Below are 16,356 nucleotides of genomic sequence, written 5' to 3' on the forward strand. Positions count from 1 at the left end.
CATTCCTAATCAATCTATTCCCATAGCCAATAATCACGTATATGTAACGAGGTGTAAACATTAATTTTACATGGTCCATACACATGCAACTGACCGTATTATAGTTGCTAACAGCCAATCTTGAATAACAATCACTCCCCCAGTTTAATTTATCTTCATTGTTCTTACATCGTACACTGTTTTAAATTCAAGCAAAACAACAATTGGAAACATGGAAATGAAAAAGGTTTCCTTGACTAAAGATCCACCGACGCGGAATTATCTCTCAAAGATTAATTCCCGTATTATGTTTAAATCCGGCGTCATTGTTCATCCTCTCTCTCTCCCTGATTAATATTTCGATTCGGAATGTCGGAGCACATCAGAAAGTGATTACACGCCTCCTTATACAATGCAAATCCACATTATACATGTGGGCTGATCACTGGTTCGGATTGCGCCGAACTGCATCGATTCGGAACGGTTGTTAGTCTGTATACGGCTGCGGCAAATCCGTCTGGACCGCGGCGTTGATTTTTAATCGGTTCACGGATTGCCGGATGTTTTAATTACCGGATAAGCGATGCGCTTTAACTCCCCGACCGGGTCTGAGTCGAGATATCAAATTATACCAGGTTTTAATTAGCTCGTTATGTTGAAATGTAAATTGTGTTGTGAATCTCTACTGTTTTCATGTTTCTGGCGCAGTTTAGACGTGTGGGTTTTTATTTATTTACGGGGCTCGCAGCTCTGTCGTAAAGCGGGTGCATTTAATGAAAAAATTTAATTAGTACACTACATGCAGCTTAGTTTTTATCTACAACAATAAAAAGCTTATTTCATTATAAATTAGCTTGGAGAATTATTGTTTTCTGGTGTCGGAGCTTTGCTAGATCATCTAACTCATCATCACCAGATCACAACTCCAGCTCATCTTTCTTGGTTCTTCATTCCCAAACTAGTTCTCTTCAAAGCCCCCATTTATCATCTCTTATTTATGAACGTTAATCCTAAAGTACTTTTGAATCTTCATCCCCACTTGATTCTAATTCATCAGATTTCTAGTCTGAAGACTCCAAATGTATTGGGACTTAGTTCTCATATGCTCTCATCCTTTAAGCACTCTTTGGTGTTAACTCTGTTGCCTATTATTAGTATGACAGCTTTTACATATCAGATCATATGGAATATTCAAATTATTGACAGCACCAGTAAATGGGATATTTTCTTTATAAATTACCTTAGAGAATCATTGTTTTCTGATGTCGGAGCTTTGCTAGATCATCTAACTCATCATCACCAGATCACAACAACTCCAGCTCATCTTTCTTGGTTCTTCATTGTACTCTGCTCCAAAACTAGTTCTCTTCAAAGCCCCCATTCATCATCTCTTATTTCTGAACGTTAATCCTGGATTACTTCTGAATCTTCATCCCCACTTGATTCTAATTCATCAGATTTCTAGTCTGAAGACTCCAAACGAATTGGAATTTAGTTCTCGTAACTTCTCTTCCCATAAGTTCCCTTCTGGCAGCTTCTCTCCTCATATGTTCTCATACCTTAAGCACTAACCCTCTTTGATGCTAACTCTGTTGCCCATTATTAGTGTGACAGCTCTCACATATCAAATCATATGGAATGTTCAAATTATTGACAGCATCAGTAAATGGAATATTTTCTTTATTAATTACCTTGGAGAATCATTGTTTTCTGATGTCGGAGCTTTGCTAGATCATCTAACTCATCATCACCAGATCACAACAACTCCAGCTCATATTTCTTGGTTCTTCATTGTACTCTGCTCCAAAACTAGTTCTCTTCAAAGCCCCCATTCATCATCTCTTATTTCTGAACGTTAATCGTAGATTACTTCTGAATCTTCATCCCCACTTGATTCTAATTCATCAGATTTCTAGTGTGAAGACTCCAAACGTATTGGGATTTAGTTCTCGTAACCTCTCTTCCCATAACTTCTCTTCTGGCAGCTTGTCTCCTCATATGCTCCCATCCCTTAAGCACTAACCCTCTTTGGTGCTAACTCTGTTGCCCATTATTAGTATGACAGCTCTCACATATCAAATCATATGGAATATTCAAATTATTGACAGCATCAGTAAATGGAATATTTTCTTTATTAATTACCATGGAGAATCATTGTTTTCTGATGTCGGAGCTTTGCTAGATCATCTAACTCATCATCACCAGATCACAACAACTCCAGCTCATATTTCTTGGTTCTTCATTGTACTCTGCTCCAAAACTAGTTCTCTTCAAAGCCCCCATTCATCATCTCTTATTTCTGAACGTTAATCCTGGATTACTTCTGAATCTTCATCCCCACTTGATTCTAATTCATCAGATTTCTAGTCTGAAGACTCCAAACGTATCGGGATTTAGTTCTCGTAACCTCTCTTCCCATAACTTCTCGTCTGGCAGCTTGTCTCCCCATAAACTCCCGTTTCTTAATCGCTAACCCTATTTGGTGTTAAGTATGTTGCCCATTTTGGTGTGCCAACTCTCTCATATCAAATCATATGGAGGCATTCAAATTGTAACAATAAAATTGCATACAAACTCACTTGTGGGCTTTTCCTGGACGGATTAGGATCTCGTCCAATTTATTTTAACGTATTCCGACAAATCTATTCCAATTACAATCTATCCCGTCTTGGAAAATGACGAACGTCGAATTTATTCACATCAGGAACGAAACGGACAAATACAAAATACAATATAAAATTGAGACCTGTCCGGGGAATCGACCCGGATTTATTTATTTACGACGATACGTCGAGAATATCGGAGGGAGAAAACCCCCCGAACCCGGACATATTGAAACGGTAATAAATAAAATCCAACAGATTATGCATTCAAAAGTTCGAATCGATTTAAATTTGAAAATAAAAAAAAAACATGCTGGCTGCAGGATTGAATGGGTGATAATTTTGATCCGGACCGCAGACCGACACGTGACGTATTCTAATAGAATTATCTGTTTGTCCGGCGACCGGGGGAAGGGACGTTGGCCGCGATCGTTCCTGATGGACGCATTGAAACGCGCTCGGACGTGAAACTAATGGACGGTCACTTCGGATCTCGATGCCCGGTCGATTGTTTGGCACCTGGCAAGTGTCACGTTTCGCGTCCGGGACCTCGAATTAGGCGTTTTCAATTAACTCACCATTCACGCTCCGGAGTCGAACAAGAACCGACAATCAAACTGTTTGCCACATGTCCACTTGGTTATTAAACCATAATTAATTTTGGAAATAAAGGTGACACAGAAAACTCTTCAATTATAAGAATCCTGTAGTAAAGATTGATCATTGATCAAAAACAAAATTTATTAAATATATCATAATTAAATAAGAATAAAACTGGATATTAAAAAGATTATTATTATATTTTGATATATTTTGATTTTCAGTCAACTCTGAGTTAACTGTGTTGCCTATATTTATTATGTCGAACGTCCTGCCATCTACCGTTTCGTATGTTCAAATTATATATATATATATATATTTAAAATAAGGAATAAATTAATACTTACATATTAAGAAAAATTAATATTAAAATGAGAATTTTAAACAAAATTATACATTAAAGTATTGAAACATTTACTATTTAATACAAAAAATATTAAAATTTATATTGGTATCAATATAATATATATAAATATAAATGTTTATTAAATAAATTTAAGTTGCTTTTATTTATGTTTATGTAGAAAAATATTAAAATCTGTAAAAAGTCTTCTTTATTCATAATTAAGTTTGTCAAAATTCTAAATGGTAGTAATACAAATCCAACTGAGTTTTTCTGTTATGATCTTTTGTCAATTCTGAGTTAACTGTGTTGTCTATATTTATTATGTCGAACGTCCTGCCATCTACCGTTTCGTATGTTCAAATTATATATATATTTAAAATGAGGAATAAATTAATACTTACATATCAAGAAAAATTGATATTAAAATGAGAATTTTAAACAAAATTATACAGTAAATTATTGAAACATTTACTATTTAATACAAAGAATATTAAAATTTATATTGGTATCAACATAATATATATATAAATATAAATGTATATTAAATAAATTTAAGTTGCTTTTATTTATGTTTATGTAGAAAAATATTAAAATCTGTAAAAAGTCTTCTTTATTCATAATTAAGTCAGTCAAAATTCTAAAGGGTATTAATAGAAATCCAACTGTGTTTTTCTGTTATGATTTTTAGTCAACTCTGTGTTAACTGTGTTGCCTATACTTATTATGTCGAACGTCCTACCATCTACCGTTTTATGTGCTCAAATTATAAAGACTCTTTTAAACTGAGGAATAAACAATTTTAAAATCATAAATAAAAAAATAATTTTATAAACTACTCATTAAAAATATGTAACAAATATAGTAATTTTAAAATTGTATGAAAGGGGACATACGAATAGTTATGTTTTTTAATTAAATAAATTGTACTATGCCCATATAAAAAGTAACAACCGATAAAACTTAAAAGGCACCCCATTAAACGCCACTCCACTTGAAAGTTCACTGACCATATTCACCGATAAAAACCCCGTCCGCAATCTCGGTTTTACAACCTTTCACAGAACCGGTCAATTAACAGGTATTTCCCCGACGGGGTGCGGCGGTGAATTCTTGAGCTCAACGCGACTCGAAACCAATTACGGAGGTGGCAACCGATAAACCGGCGGCGAAGAGCCGGGACGCTTGCGGCGAGCCTGCACCTAGCCGGACGATTGTGTTGCATTTCTGGGATTGCGAATTGCCACGCGGTCAACGCCAGATAAGTCTCAATTTGCGGCCACCGATTAGGATTTATTCGACGAAGATCGGCGGTGTATTTTGTGATTTCGTACCGGACGATGTGGTGCCTCTATTGTTGCACAATGAGTCGGTTTAACTAGATTAAAATGGCAACAATTGAGAAAAATTACAACAACCAACGTCGCTTTCCAAATCTCCAAACAAAAACCAGATAAAAAGGCTGAGGCTCAATCACTTAGTTCCCTTCACAAATTTAGCGTCCGATTGTTTCATTTTTATTTGAATTTCCATCGATGATTCGACGAACGGATCTTTTATTTAAAAATGAAAATTCATTCGCACCATCAATTTGCCATTGGAAAAAATTTACGTCTCACCTGATACGAAAGCAGATATTTAATACAATCGAATAACGACGGCTTTAGCAAATAACGTGTCCGAAAGTAAAGTGGGTCCTTTGAAAAATTGATACCGCAAAAAAATAGAGCCGACGACAAAGAAATACATTTATTTCGGGCCATTTGCAGTCCAGACAGATAGAACAATAATATGAAATAGTTGGGTGTAAAAAAGACTATAATGGGAGGCTGGTGATAATTGGAGAACCATTTGATATAATAGTCTTATTTTCACATCAATAATAACTATAAATCCAGATGTTAATTGGGTCAAATAATATTTAACAATTTTTACCAATTCAACTAGACATAAAGATAACTGTTGTGTAAACTATGTTGCCTAAACTTTATGCAGCTAATGTGCCGCCATCTATGTTACATAAATCGTTTTATAAACTCAAATAATATGTAATAGAAGATGTAATCACGATAAATCATTTATAATTTAACTGAATTAATTAAGACGTTAATTAACCTTAATTGGAGCCTCAAGGGGTAAAATTGTCTTATTTTCACATCAATAACAACTACGAGTACAGATTTTATTTTATCATTATTTTAATTACGTGAAACAATGTTTAATATATTTTTAAGAATACAATGAAGTATAAGAGTCCAGTATTAAATATAGAAGAAAATATAACAAACTTTGATTCATTAAATTAATATAATATAATTAAATGTTAATTCAAATTAAAATAACACGTTTAAATTACCCAAATAAGACTGTTATATGTAAACTGTGTTGCCTAAACTGCATACAACTGATATGCTGCCATCTATGTTTAATAAATTGTTCTATATACTAAAATAATATAAAAATTAAATATGTGATCATACTAAATCATTTCGACTTTTGTGGAATTATTTTCACATTAATTACATATCAAGTTTTTATTTTAAAGATATTTTATTTAGTTTTCACAGAAAATTTATAGTTCAGATATAAGAAAATATATCAAAATAATCATCAAATATCTTTAAAAACTAGGAAATTATAGAAATAGTACTGTTTTTGTATAAATTTAGCTGTCCAAAGACATTATATCTGAGGTGCCACCATATACGTTCAATAAATCGTTTCATACATTAACTGACAAATTGGAACGTCATAAAAACTTAATTTGAGAATGTTTAAATATAACTGTCTAATTTTCACAAGTCAAAAATTTATTTTAATATTTACATCCTGTCATAGAATATTTAACAATTTTTTTTTTAAATTCAGTTTAGTAAGAGCGATGACCATTCAAAATTTTAGGAAATATAGTAGAACTCCTTCATTAAAACGTTCAATAATAAATAGTTTTAAACATTCATTTCAAAATAAAACCAGTAAATAGGAGAAAAAGGAGTTTTACTGTAAACTTGGTTGCCTAGACTGAGTACATCTGGTGTGCTGCCATCTACGTTAAATAAATTGTTCTATATACTCAAACATTATAAAAATTAAAGATGAGATTTTTTTAATGATATTTTAATTAATTCAAATAATATTTAATATATTTTTCAGTTAGTTACATAGAAAGTTTACAAATCATATATAAGAAAATATGTCAGAATAATCATCATGTATAAAAAAACTAGGAAATTATAGAAATAATACTGTTTTAGAATAAATTTAGCTGTCTAAAGAAATTATAATTTAATCAGAGAACTACTGAATATAATTGTGTAATTTTCACAAATCAAGAATTTATTTTAGTATTTTAAACCCGTCAAGGAGTGTTTAACCAATTTTTTTCAAATTCAGTTGTGTAAATATGATGCCTATTCAAAATTTTAGGAAATATAGTAGAATTACTTCATGAAAATGTACAATAATAAATTGTTTTAAACATTCATATCGAAATAATACTAGTAAATTGTAGAAAAAGCACTGTTTTAGTGTAAACTAGGTTGCCTAGACTGATTACATCTGATGTGCTGCCATCTATGATAAATGAATCGTTTCATGAGCTTCAATAGCATAAATTTCAAGATGCAAACCTACCAAAACGTCTAAATCTTCGGCCGTACAAATCGGAACAGCACGAAGGTAAAATAACTCAGACTTTAGCTTGTACCGGTCATTTCCACCTGGAAAACCGAAACAAAACAAGTCGGATACACCCCGTGGCCTCAGATTGATGCGCCGATCGTTCCCGCGGTCTCTTCCCGCCTTTGGCCGGCTTCACAACCGAGACGCGATAAATCCGTCCCTTCACCTGGCCAAACGACCCCTATCGAATTTATGCGCTGCGGATTCGTGACAAATCGTGGTCGAGCTTACGGTGGTGAGAAAGAAAGAACGGTTTTAATTAAGCCACCAACGGCGTCGATAACAGATAAGTCACTTTTGGTAATTAGGAAATGCGTTTCGGATTTTATTGAATGGTTCCGCACGCTTTGAAGCCGCCGGAAGTGCGATTTTGTAATTATCGTTTCGTATTAAGCGGACGTGCCCCGCAGGGATGTTTTTGTCGTTTTTGAACGGGGTAGTTTTAGCTATTCATAGTCGGAACGGCGGCGGCAACGTTGGGAATGATGGGATTAATAAGGCCTTTATGCTCATTGAATGAATACATAAAGGGGCTTTTAAAAAATATATTGTATATTTACGTAACCATTAAACGAATTATTCGGTGCATTTTCGTGATTGTTCAACGAATAGATGGATAAGGAAATTCTGAAATAACAAAAATTAATATTCCAGAGATTTTTATATTGTTTCAGACTGATATGTTCTATGAATATGTATTTAAACCAATAATAAATGTATTTATATCGATCTAATGTTAATTAAATGAATAATAACTACAATTTTATTAAGAAAATATATTAAGAATGAGATTTGTATCTAAAAATTTATTCGTAGTAAAATAATTTTATTATATTAGGTACTGGAAAAAGTAATTAACTGTTTTGGTTCATGATTTATTTGAACAAATGTTCGTGTATATATTACTTGAAAGCTTTTTCTTGATTTTTCTTATTGATAAAGTCACTATTTATTAATAAATAATAATATATATTGTCACCTTAGACATAAAAGTTTGTGGTACAATATATTAGGAAAAATAAAAAATGTAATAATTAACGTTTCAATTAAAATAAAACGAGTGTAATATGCTGTTTTGGTGTAAACTGAGTTGCCTAACAGATAAGTATGTATGTTATGTGTAAACTGTGTTGCCTAAACTGTATACATCTAATGTGTTGCCATCTATGTTAAATAAATCGTTCTAAATACTCAAAAAACACAAAATTTGAAATTCTAATACTGAAAAATTTGACTTTTAACTGAAATACATAATTGTATACTTTGCCTTTGGGAGTATTTATAAATATGTTAGTATTTTTGCTAGCCTGATTAGGATTAATTATTTTAATTAAACACTCGGACATCTTGCAAACCCATTTCAAACAACCGGACCGGACAACGTGAAACGGTGGCTGTCTATTTACCATCCAGTTACCCTATTTGTTGATCAAAGTGAATAGTATATACACGCATGTATGTATATGCGTGTGTTGTTTGATCAATAGTGTACGACAAACAACCGGTGAAAACATTATTTTGCCAACGTAATCATAAACCACAAATTCCCATAATCGGTCGTTTTAAATAACTTTAAACTTTAATAACAGCCCCACAGTTTTGTATATATCATTTCTTTTAATTACACAACAATTTAATTGCCAATCACACTGAAACAAATACTGACATCAACGAAATGACTTTAATAAACTCTCCAGTCCTATTTGGCAGGTTATCAAAATTGATATTGACCGATCAATCGGTGTGTCGAAGAAAGAAAGTTCGTAGCGAAGTTAATAGAGAAAAGTTCCCTGGCCAAATCAACTAAAAGATAACTAATTTAACAAGTTCTTATCCTGACGTTTTGGGCAAAGCGGTTGGAAACGTTTTATTTGGTAGCACGCGATTCGTCACTCACCCTCAGGCTTTGGGTCTTTAGTGCGTAAGTGTTAAGTTTGTTTGCCAATTTTGGGGGTTATCTGATAATTCAACGTTTCAACGAATATTGTCCTGCTGGGATATTGGATTTGGAATCAATATTTTGACAACTTTAACATAAACAATATTTTATATTTATTTCTTATATATTATGTTAAATTTTTATATATTTATAGAATTTTTACTTACTTACTTAACAAATAATTCAAATTTTAAGACATTTATTGTTGGTCAATCCAGTAAAACTGTAAGAAAAATTATAATTCAGCCTTACCAAGACCAAGAGAAGCAAGAAGATTTGGCTAAGAGTTTAGGGGTAGCTGGCCAAGTGGTAGCTACGAAAAAATTTGTCTGAATTTGAAAAACTTGAAAGCAAATCGATAACTGGATAACTCGAATGTCAAAAAACAATCCAATCTTATCGTCAACTGAAATTAAAGCCAATCTAGGGGAAATGGGACTTGCTGAAATTAGTTCAAGGACTGTGAGAAGGTTAGTGGATGAGGGTTTGTTTGACCACAGATCTACAAGAAAAACTCTGGTTTCTGCTAAAAATGTGAAAGTCCAATTTTGACTTTGGATTACATTCACTGAACCACAGAACAGTGGAGACGAGTGGTTTTTAATGGCGAATCTAAATTTAATTTATAAAAAAATGATGGTTCTACTTATGTTAAACATCCTACAGGGACAAAACTACATAAGAAGTTTGTTATACCCACAGAGAAACATGGTGGAGGTTCAATTATGCTTTGGGGATGCTTCAATTCTTCTGGGGTGGACCCCCTTAGACTGATTTATGTACAAGGATATGTTAAACAACTATTTGCTTCCATATATTGAAGAAATGATGCTCTTAATAAATGTGATTCAACTTGAAAACGATCCCAAACACAAATCCAAAATTGTGATTGATTGTTAAAAGACCAAAGCATCGAAGTTTTGTCTTGCCCATCCCAGTTTCCAGTCATCAACCCTATAAAAAACTTGGGGGATCTCTTTTATAACCAAATTCGACATCACAGCAAATCAAGAAGTTTGAAGGAACATAGACTTGTCGTATATTAGGTAAATAGTTGAGTCTATGCCACAGAGATGGGCCAAAATTATAAAACAAAAAGGATATTATACAGTATTAATGTTAAATTAAATAACACAGATTTAATCATTACAAATCCCTTTCAAAATTAAAGTTGCCTTATTTATGTCCTGCTCAATTCATAAAAATATACGAAAATTTTAAAAAATAACAATTTTTGTAACACTGTATAAAACAACAATAGTAATTTAATATTATTTTAATAGTTCACATTAAATAAAAGAGTTATGGCCAAAATATTAAACATTTTAGAAAGTTACCATAATAATGGCCACTACAGTATATATTTTATTTGAAAATTTTTAATACTCTATATAAATTCTTAAACTTTTATAGTAATTTAATATTATATAATATAATATAATAATTTATATTTCTACTCTCAAGTTATTTAGCTTTAGTTATTAATATTTTTATGATTTTTATTAAAATTAAATTTCAAAAATGAGAACCATTTAGAGGCATTATTTATGTAACTTAACGGGCTTTATGTATGTAGTACACCAACATATAAATTTAATGTTTATGTTTATAAACAAAAGCTTCAAATAAAAACACTGACAAAGGTTTTTATTCAGCTTCTGCTTAAAACAAATATAACAACAAACTAAATTACTTCAAAATTATTATTTATATTAACTGAATAAATATAAAAAACCACAAAAACCATTTAAAATTAATCCCACGAACACAATAAAGAGACGTTGAAAAGGGTGCCACGTGGAGCCCCGATTAACGAGTTGAAAAAAAAAAATGGAAAACCCCAATAAATAAATCCATTCTTGTGTTTCATAATTTGCCAAAGCCGAAAATCACTGAGGCCACCGACATATGGATTTGCCGGCGAAATAACTGCCGACACTCATCCCATATATTTTTTTTCATTTCGCGAAAAATGGCCGAAATGTGTTAGGCCGTGATTTGTCCTCGGCATATATCCGTCGCGAACGTGCCACGTCGTAATTTCTTCATTGTTTCCGGCCAATTTCGGGACGATTTGTGGCCGGACTAAAAGCGTCCTCAATACAATATAAATCTGGACCGCAGTGCCACTGAAGGATTTCGGCGGTGCCGTTATTGTCCTTAATAGATAACCGTTCCAACTTTTGCAGTTATATTTGATCAATTGTCCGTGAAATATAGATATTAAAAGGGTAATTAAGTCGCTGGTCTGGATTTTACAGGCAACGATCACGCAATTACTTAAATTCTGGGCCGCTTTTTAGGCGGCGGGGTCACGCAACCCCTGAAAATTTATGTTTTACAGACATTTACATTTAATACTACCACGTTTTACAATGTACTATAATTATTTGCGAGGCTAATTAAACATTTATATTTGGTTAAAATGTCAGAATATTTAGAGGTATATAAGAAAAATAAAATTGAAATTAGAAAAACTGAACAAAAAATGTTTAATTCAAAATTTTAATACCTAAAATAAATTAAAAATTTGAGAAAAAATTAAGAAAAATAATATATATTTGAAATTTAATATAATTATTGAATATTTTTTAAAATATTTGTGTGTTTGGGGGTTGAAAATGTGCAATATTCGTTTTACTGCCAACTAAGTGGAATTTATCGACAATTCTAGTTGATTACTCGTTTATTCTACGAAAACAATTTTATTTAGCGAAACGATACGATTCCCGGTAGCCCGAGCTGTGAAAACTTATTTCACCCCCCATTAAAACGAAAGTCAAATGATCCGGGCCGCATGAAATCCCGCCCAGTTAATTTTTATTCAAACGGCCATTCTCACCGCCACCCGAGAAACGATTACGAACCCGCCGACCGTTTTATAATTTTAGTTTCTTTCACAAACCCCCATACGAGACATGTGTTTGGCAACCATTTACTTTTACAGTCCGCGAAAAACGGCGTTAACACTTTGGTTGCGGCCATAAAAACCTGCAACTGGCCGCGTGGCGTCTTTGGACCTGCGGGGGCGTTTACGGTTCCGGTCGTCACGTTCGTCCTGTCGGTTTTGGGGGACGCGAAAGGACGTACTCGAAAAAAAAAACCGTGTGTGTGGGTGACGGTCATAATTCAAATGGGGACATCATTTTAAAGTGTCGTAAACATTTCTGCCTACAGACCTCGGGATATGATAAAAACGTGATAAACGCGTGGTACGAGCATATATTAGTTTATGCGAATTATTCAGTTATATGGGAAAAATGGGCACGGACTGAATGAATTGCGGATTTATTGTTGTGGAAGTGGGGTTTATTGGTGTTTGTCGTATGATATTATTGCAAATGTAGTTTTCCAATAAAAGTGCTTTATGACTATCAATAATTGGAAATGAATTTGGTAGATATTTTCATTACCTAAAGGTTTTTTAATAATCTGTCAATGAGGGTGCATACTCCATTTTTGGATATATTCCGAATTAAAACATATTAGAAACCACATTTTTTAATTGTTCTTGTTTTTAAATTGTTTTGACAAAATTTCCAATTTTTGGCAACGTTTAAATATTTTTCAAATTATAATAAATATACTTTTAACTTAAATCTTAGAATTTTAGGCAATATTATCTTAATATTTGGATATTTTTGTTCCAATTTTTTCTAATTTCCATTTTATATTATTAGAAAATATTTAATGAATTACAGATTATGTAAAATTTCATTTTTTATGTATTCTAATTAAGCATTCTAATTAGAATTGTTAGTAAATTTCATGTAATTGATACTAAAATGATTATTGCAAATTTTTTAACCTCCCACGTATGAACAAATGTACAAAAGTTCATTTTTTAATCTCATGTTTCTCAATTCTTTTGATAAAAATGTATTGGCAACGATAAATCTTTTTAAAATTATAATAAATATACTTTTAAATTAAATATTAGAATTTTAGGCAATATTATCTTAATATTTGAATATTTTTGTTTCCATTTTTTCTAATTTCTATTTTAAATTATTAGAAAATATTTAATGAATTACAGATGATGTAAATTTACATTTTTTATGTATTTTAATTAGACATTTCAATTAGAATAGTTAATAAATTTCATGTAATTGGTGCTAAAACAAATATTGCAAATTTTAAAACATCCCCCGTATGAAAAATGTACAAATGCTCATTTTTTAATCACCTGTTTCTCAATTCTTTTAATAAAAATGTTGTAGCATCGATAAATATTTTTAAAATTATAATAAATATACTTTTAACTTAAATATTAGAATTTTAGGCAATATTATCTTAATATTTGGATATATTTGTTCCAATTTTTTCTAATTTCTATTTTAAATTATTAGAAATTATTTAGTGAATTACAGATGATGTAAAATTTCATTTTTTATATATTTTAATTAAGCATTTCAATTAGAATTGGTAATAAATTTCATGTAATTGTTGCTAAAACAAATATTGCAAATTTTAGAACATCCCCTGTATGAAAAAATGTACAAAAAGCTCATATTTTAATCTCCTGTTTCTCAATTCTTTTAATAAAAATGTTGTAGCATCGATAAATATTTTTAAAATTATAATAAATATACTTTTAACTTAAATATTAGAATTTTAGGCAATATTATCTTAATATTTGGATATTTTTGTTCCAATTTTTTCTAATTTCTATTTTAAATTATTAGAAATTATTTAGTGAATTACAGATGATGTAAAATTTCATTTTTTATATATTTTAATTAAGCATTTCAATTAGAATTGGTAATAAATTTCATGTAATTGTTGCTAAAACAAATATTGCAAATTTTAGAACATCCCCTGTATGAAAAAATGTACAAAAAGCTCATATTTTAATCTCCTGTTTCTCAATTCTTTTAATAAAAATGTTGTAGCATCGATAAATATTTTTAAAATTATAATAAATATACTTTTAACTTAAATTTTAGAATTTTAGGCAATATTATCTTAATATTTGGATATTTTTGTTCCAATTTTTTCTAGTTTCTATTTTAAATTTTTAGAAATTATTTAGTGAATTACAGATGATGTAAAATTTCATTTTTTAAGTAATTTAATTAAGCATTTCAATTAGAATTGTTAATAAATTCCATGTAATTGATACTAAAACGAATATTGTAAATTTTAGAACATCCCCCGTATAAAAAAATATACTAAAGGCTGATTTTTTAATCTCATGTTTCTCAATTCTTTTGATCAAAATGTTTTGGCAACGATAAATATTTTTAAAATTATAATAAATATACTTGAAACTTAAATATTAAAATTTTAGGCAATATTATCTTAATATTTGGATATTTTTGTTCCAATTTTTTCTAATTTCTATTTTAAATTATTAGAAATTATTTAGTGAATTACAGATGATGTAAAATTTCATTTTTTATGTATTTTAATTAAGCATTTCAATTAGAATTGTTAATAAATTTCATGTAATTTATACTAAAACAAATATTGTAAATTTTAGAACATCCCCCGTATGAAAAAAATGTACAAAAGCTCATTTTTTAATCTCCAGTTATTCAATTTTTTTAATAAAAATGTTTTGCAACGATAAATATTTTTAAAATTATAATAAATATACTTTTAACTTAAATATTAAAAGTCTAGGCAATATTATCTATATATTTGGATATTTTTTTTTTAATTTCTATTTCAAATTATTAGAAAATATTTAATGAATTAGAGATTATGTAAAATTTCATTTTTGTGCATTTTAATGAAGCATTTCAATTAGAATTGTTAATAAATTTCATGTAATTGGTGCTAAAACGAGTATTGTAAATTTTTAAACATCCCCGAATGATAAAACATTCAAATGTACAGTTTTTAATTTCATATCTCTCAATTTTTTGACAAAATTTACCATTAAATTATTTTTTAATATCAGTTTTATTTAATATTTAATTAATAAACTCAACAAGAGTGTCGAGTATTTCTTAATATCAGTTTTATTTAATATTTAATTAATAAACTCAACAAGAGTCTCAATAAATATAATATTAATTTAAATATTTGAATTTTAGATGCCTTAAAATAATTGCACACCGAATTAGTCATATTTCGGAGCATCCCCCGACTGAAAACACGATCAAAAACTCAATCAAACCTAATGAATTTTTACGTGTACCCCGCCAGACCGTTAATTAAGCGACAGTCCCCAACAAAGATCGAACACCACCCCGGAACGCGTTCAAACGCGGGAGCGGTTCCTGGAACGGGGTAGTTTTCGCGGTAATTCCAGCTTATCGTGTTTGCACGTGCAACTAATGACGGATAACGTGCAAAAAAATGGTGTGGGAAGAAAAAGTGTGCCAGGGCTATAACAATAAGGGTGCCGATCGATAGGCACCCCATTAATTATTTGTTGCATTTAAATGTGGTGACTGATTTTTGGCTGTAAATTTTCCCATTAACGGCGCCGAAGTGCGCAAAGTTTCGGCATTGTTGTTGATTGGTAAACTATACAGAAATTGGATATAATTATTTGACGATTTCAGTCTGTTAGTGCGGCTCAATTATTCGTTACACGCATAAATCATTGCAGCTAAAAACTTCAATTCATTCGGCGTTAATTTCCGGATAATTCGATGGCTGAAAATCACTGAAAACCGTTCGATGCCATAAAACTCGTGAATCAATAATGACAGAATAAACAACAACTGCTGGATGGCCGTTTTACAATTAAAACGATAATTCATTGTCAGTTTAACATTATCCCAGTTACTGATAGAAAAACGGCTTTAAATTTAAATCACAGCATTATTTTATGAATTTAGTCAACTTATTTTAGTTCCAAAGAACAAAATATGACCATTTTTTGTATTCAAAAACCTTCACCCTTAATAAAATTGCCCAAAACTCACCTGAACAACAAGAATCCTAAAGCGGTGACGGCAGCACGACGAACATCATCATTGACATCGGAGACCTGTAAAAAAATTTAATTTTGAATGAAAAAAAAAATTACAATAAGTTTGAGAATTTTAAATATAGAGACAATACTCATAATTAATTAAATTTGCTTTGTACAAATTAATAATAACGTAAATGAAAATGAAAAGAAGAGAATTTTTAATATTTTTTATTATATTTTGATCACGACTTTGTTCTAAATTAATGATAAGAGATTGTAGTTACAGTTGTTTCTTACTCCTAATATATCATTGACATATTCTTTGATGAATAAATGATCC

At 30.7% G+C, this 16,356-nt stretch overlaps 1 protein-coding gene across 1 annotated transcript in view; it reads right to left on the reverse strand.

The window, feature by feature from the left end:
• LOC109599241 (26S proteasome non-ATPase regulatory subunit 1-like) overlaps window positions 1–16,356 on the reverse strand; it is a 97,023-nt gene that overhangs the window by 67,813 nt on the left and 12,854 nt on the right. Inside the window, exon 9 of the mRNA XM_020015199.2 lies at window positions 16,027–16,091. Coding sequence (XP_019870758.1) covers window positions 16,027–16,091 — 65 coding nt within the window. The remainder of the gene's footprint in view (window positions 1–16,026; window positions 16,092–16,356) is intronic.

The sequence above is a fragment of the Aethina tumida genome, chromosome 4, assembly GCF_024364675.1.
Source record: "Aethina tumida isolate Nest 87 chromosome 4, icAetTumi1.1, whole genome shotgun sequence".
Taxonomy (NCBI): domain Eukaryota; kingdom Metazoa; phylum Arthropoda; class Insecta; order Coleoptera; family Nitidulidae; genus Aethina; species Aethina tumida.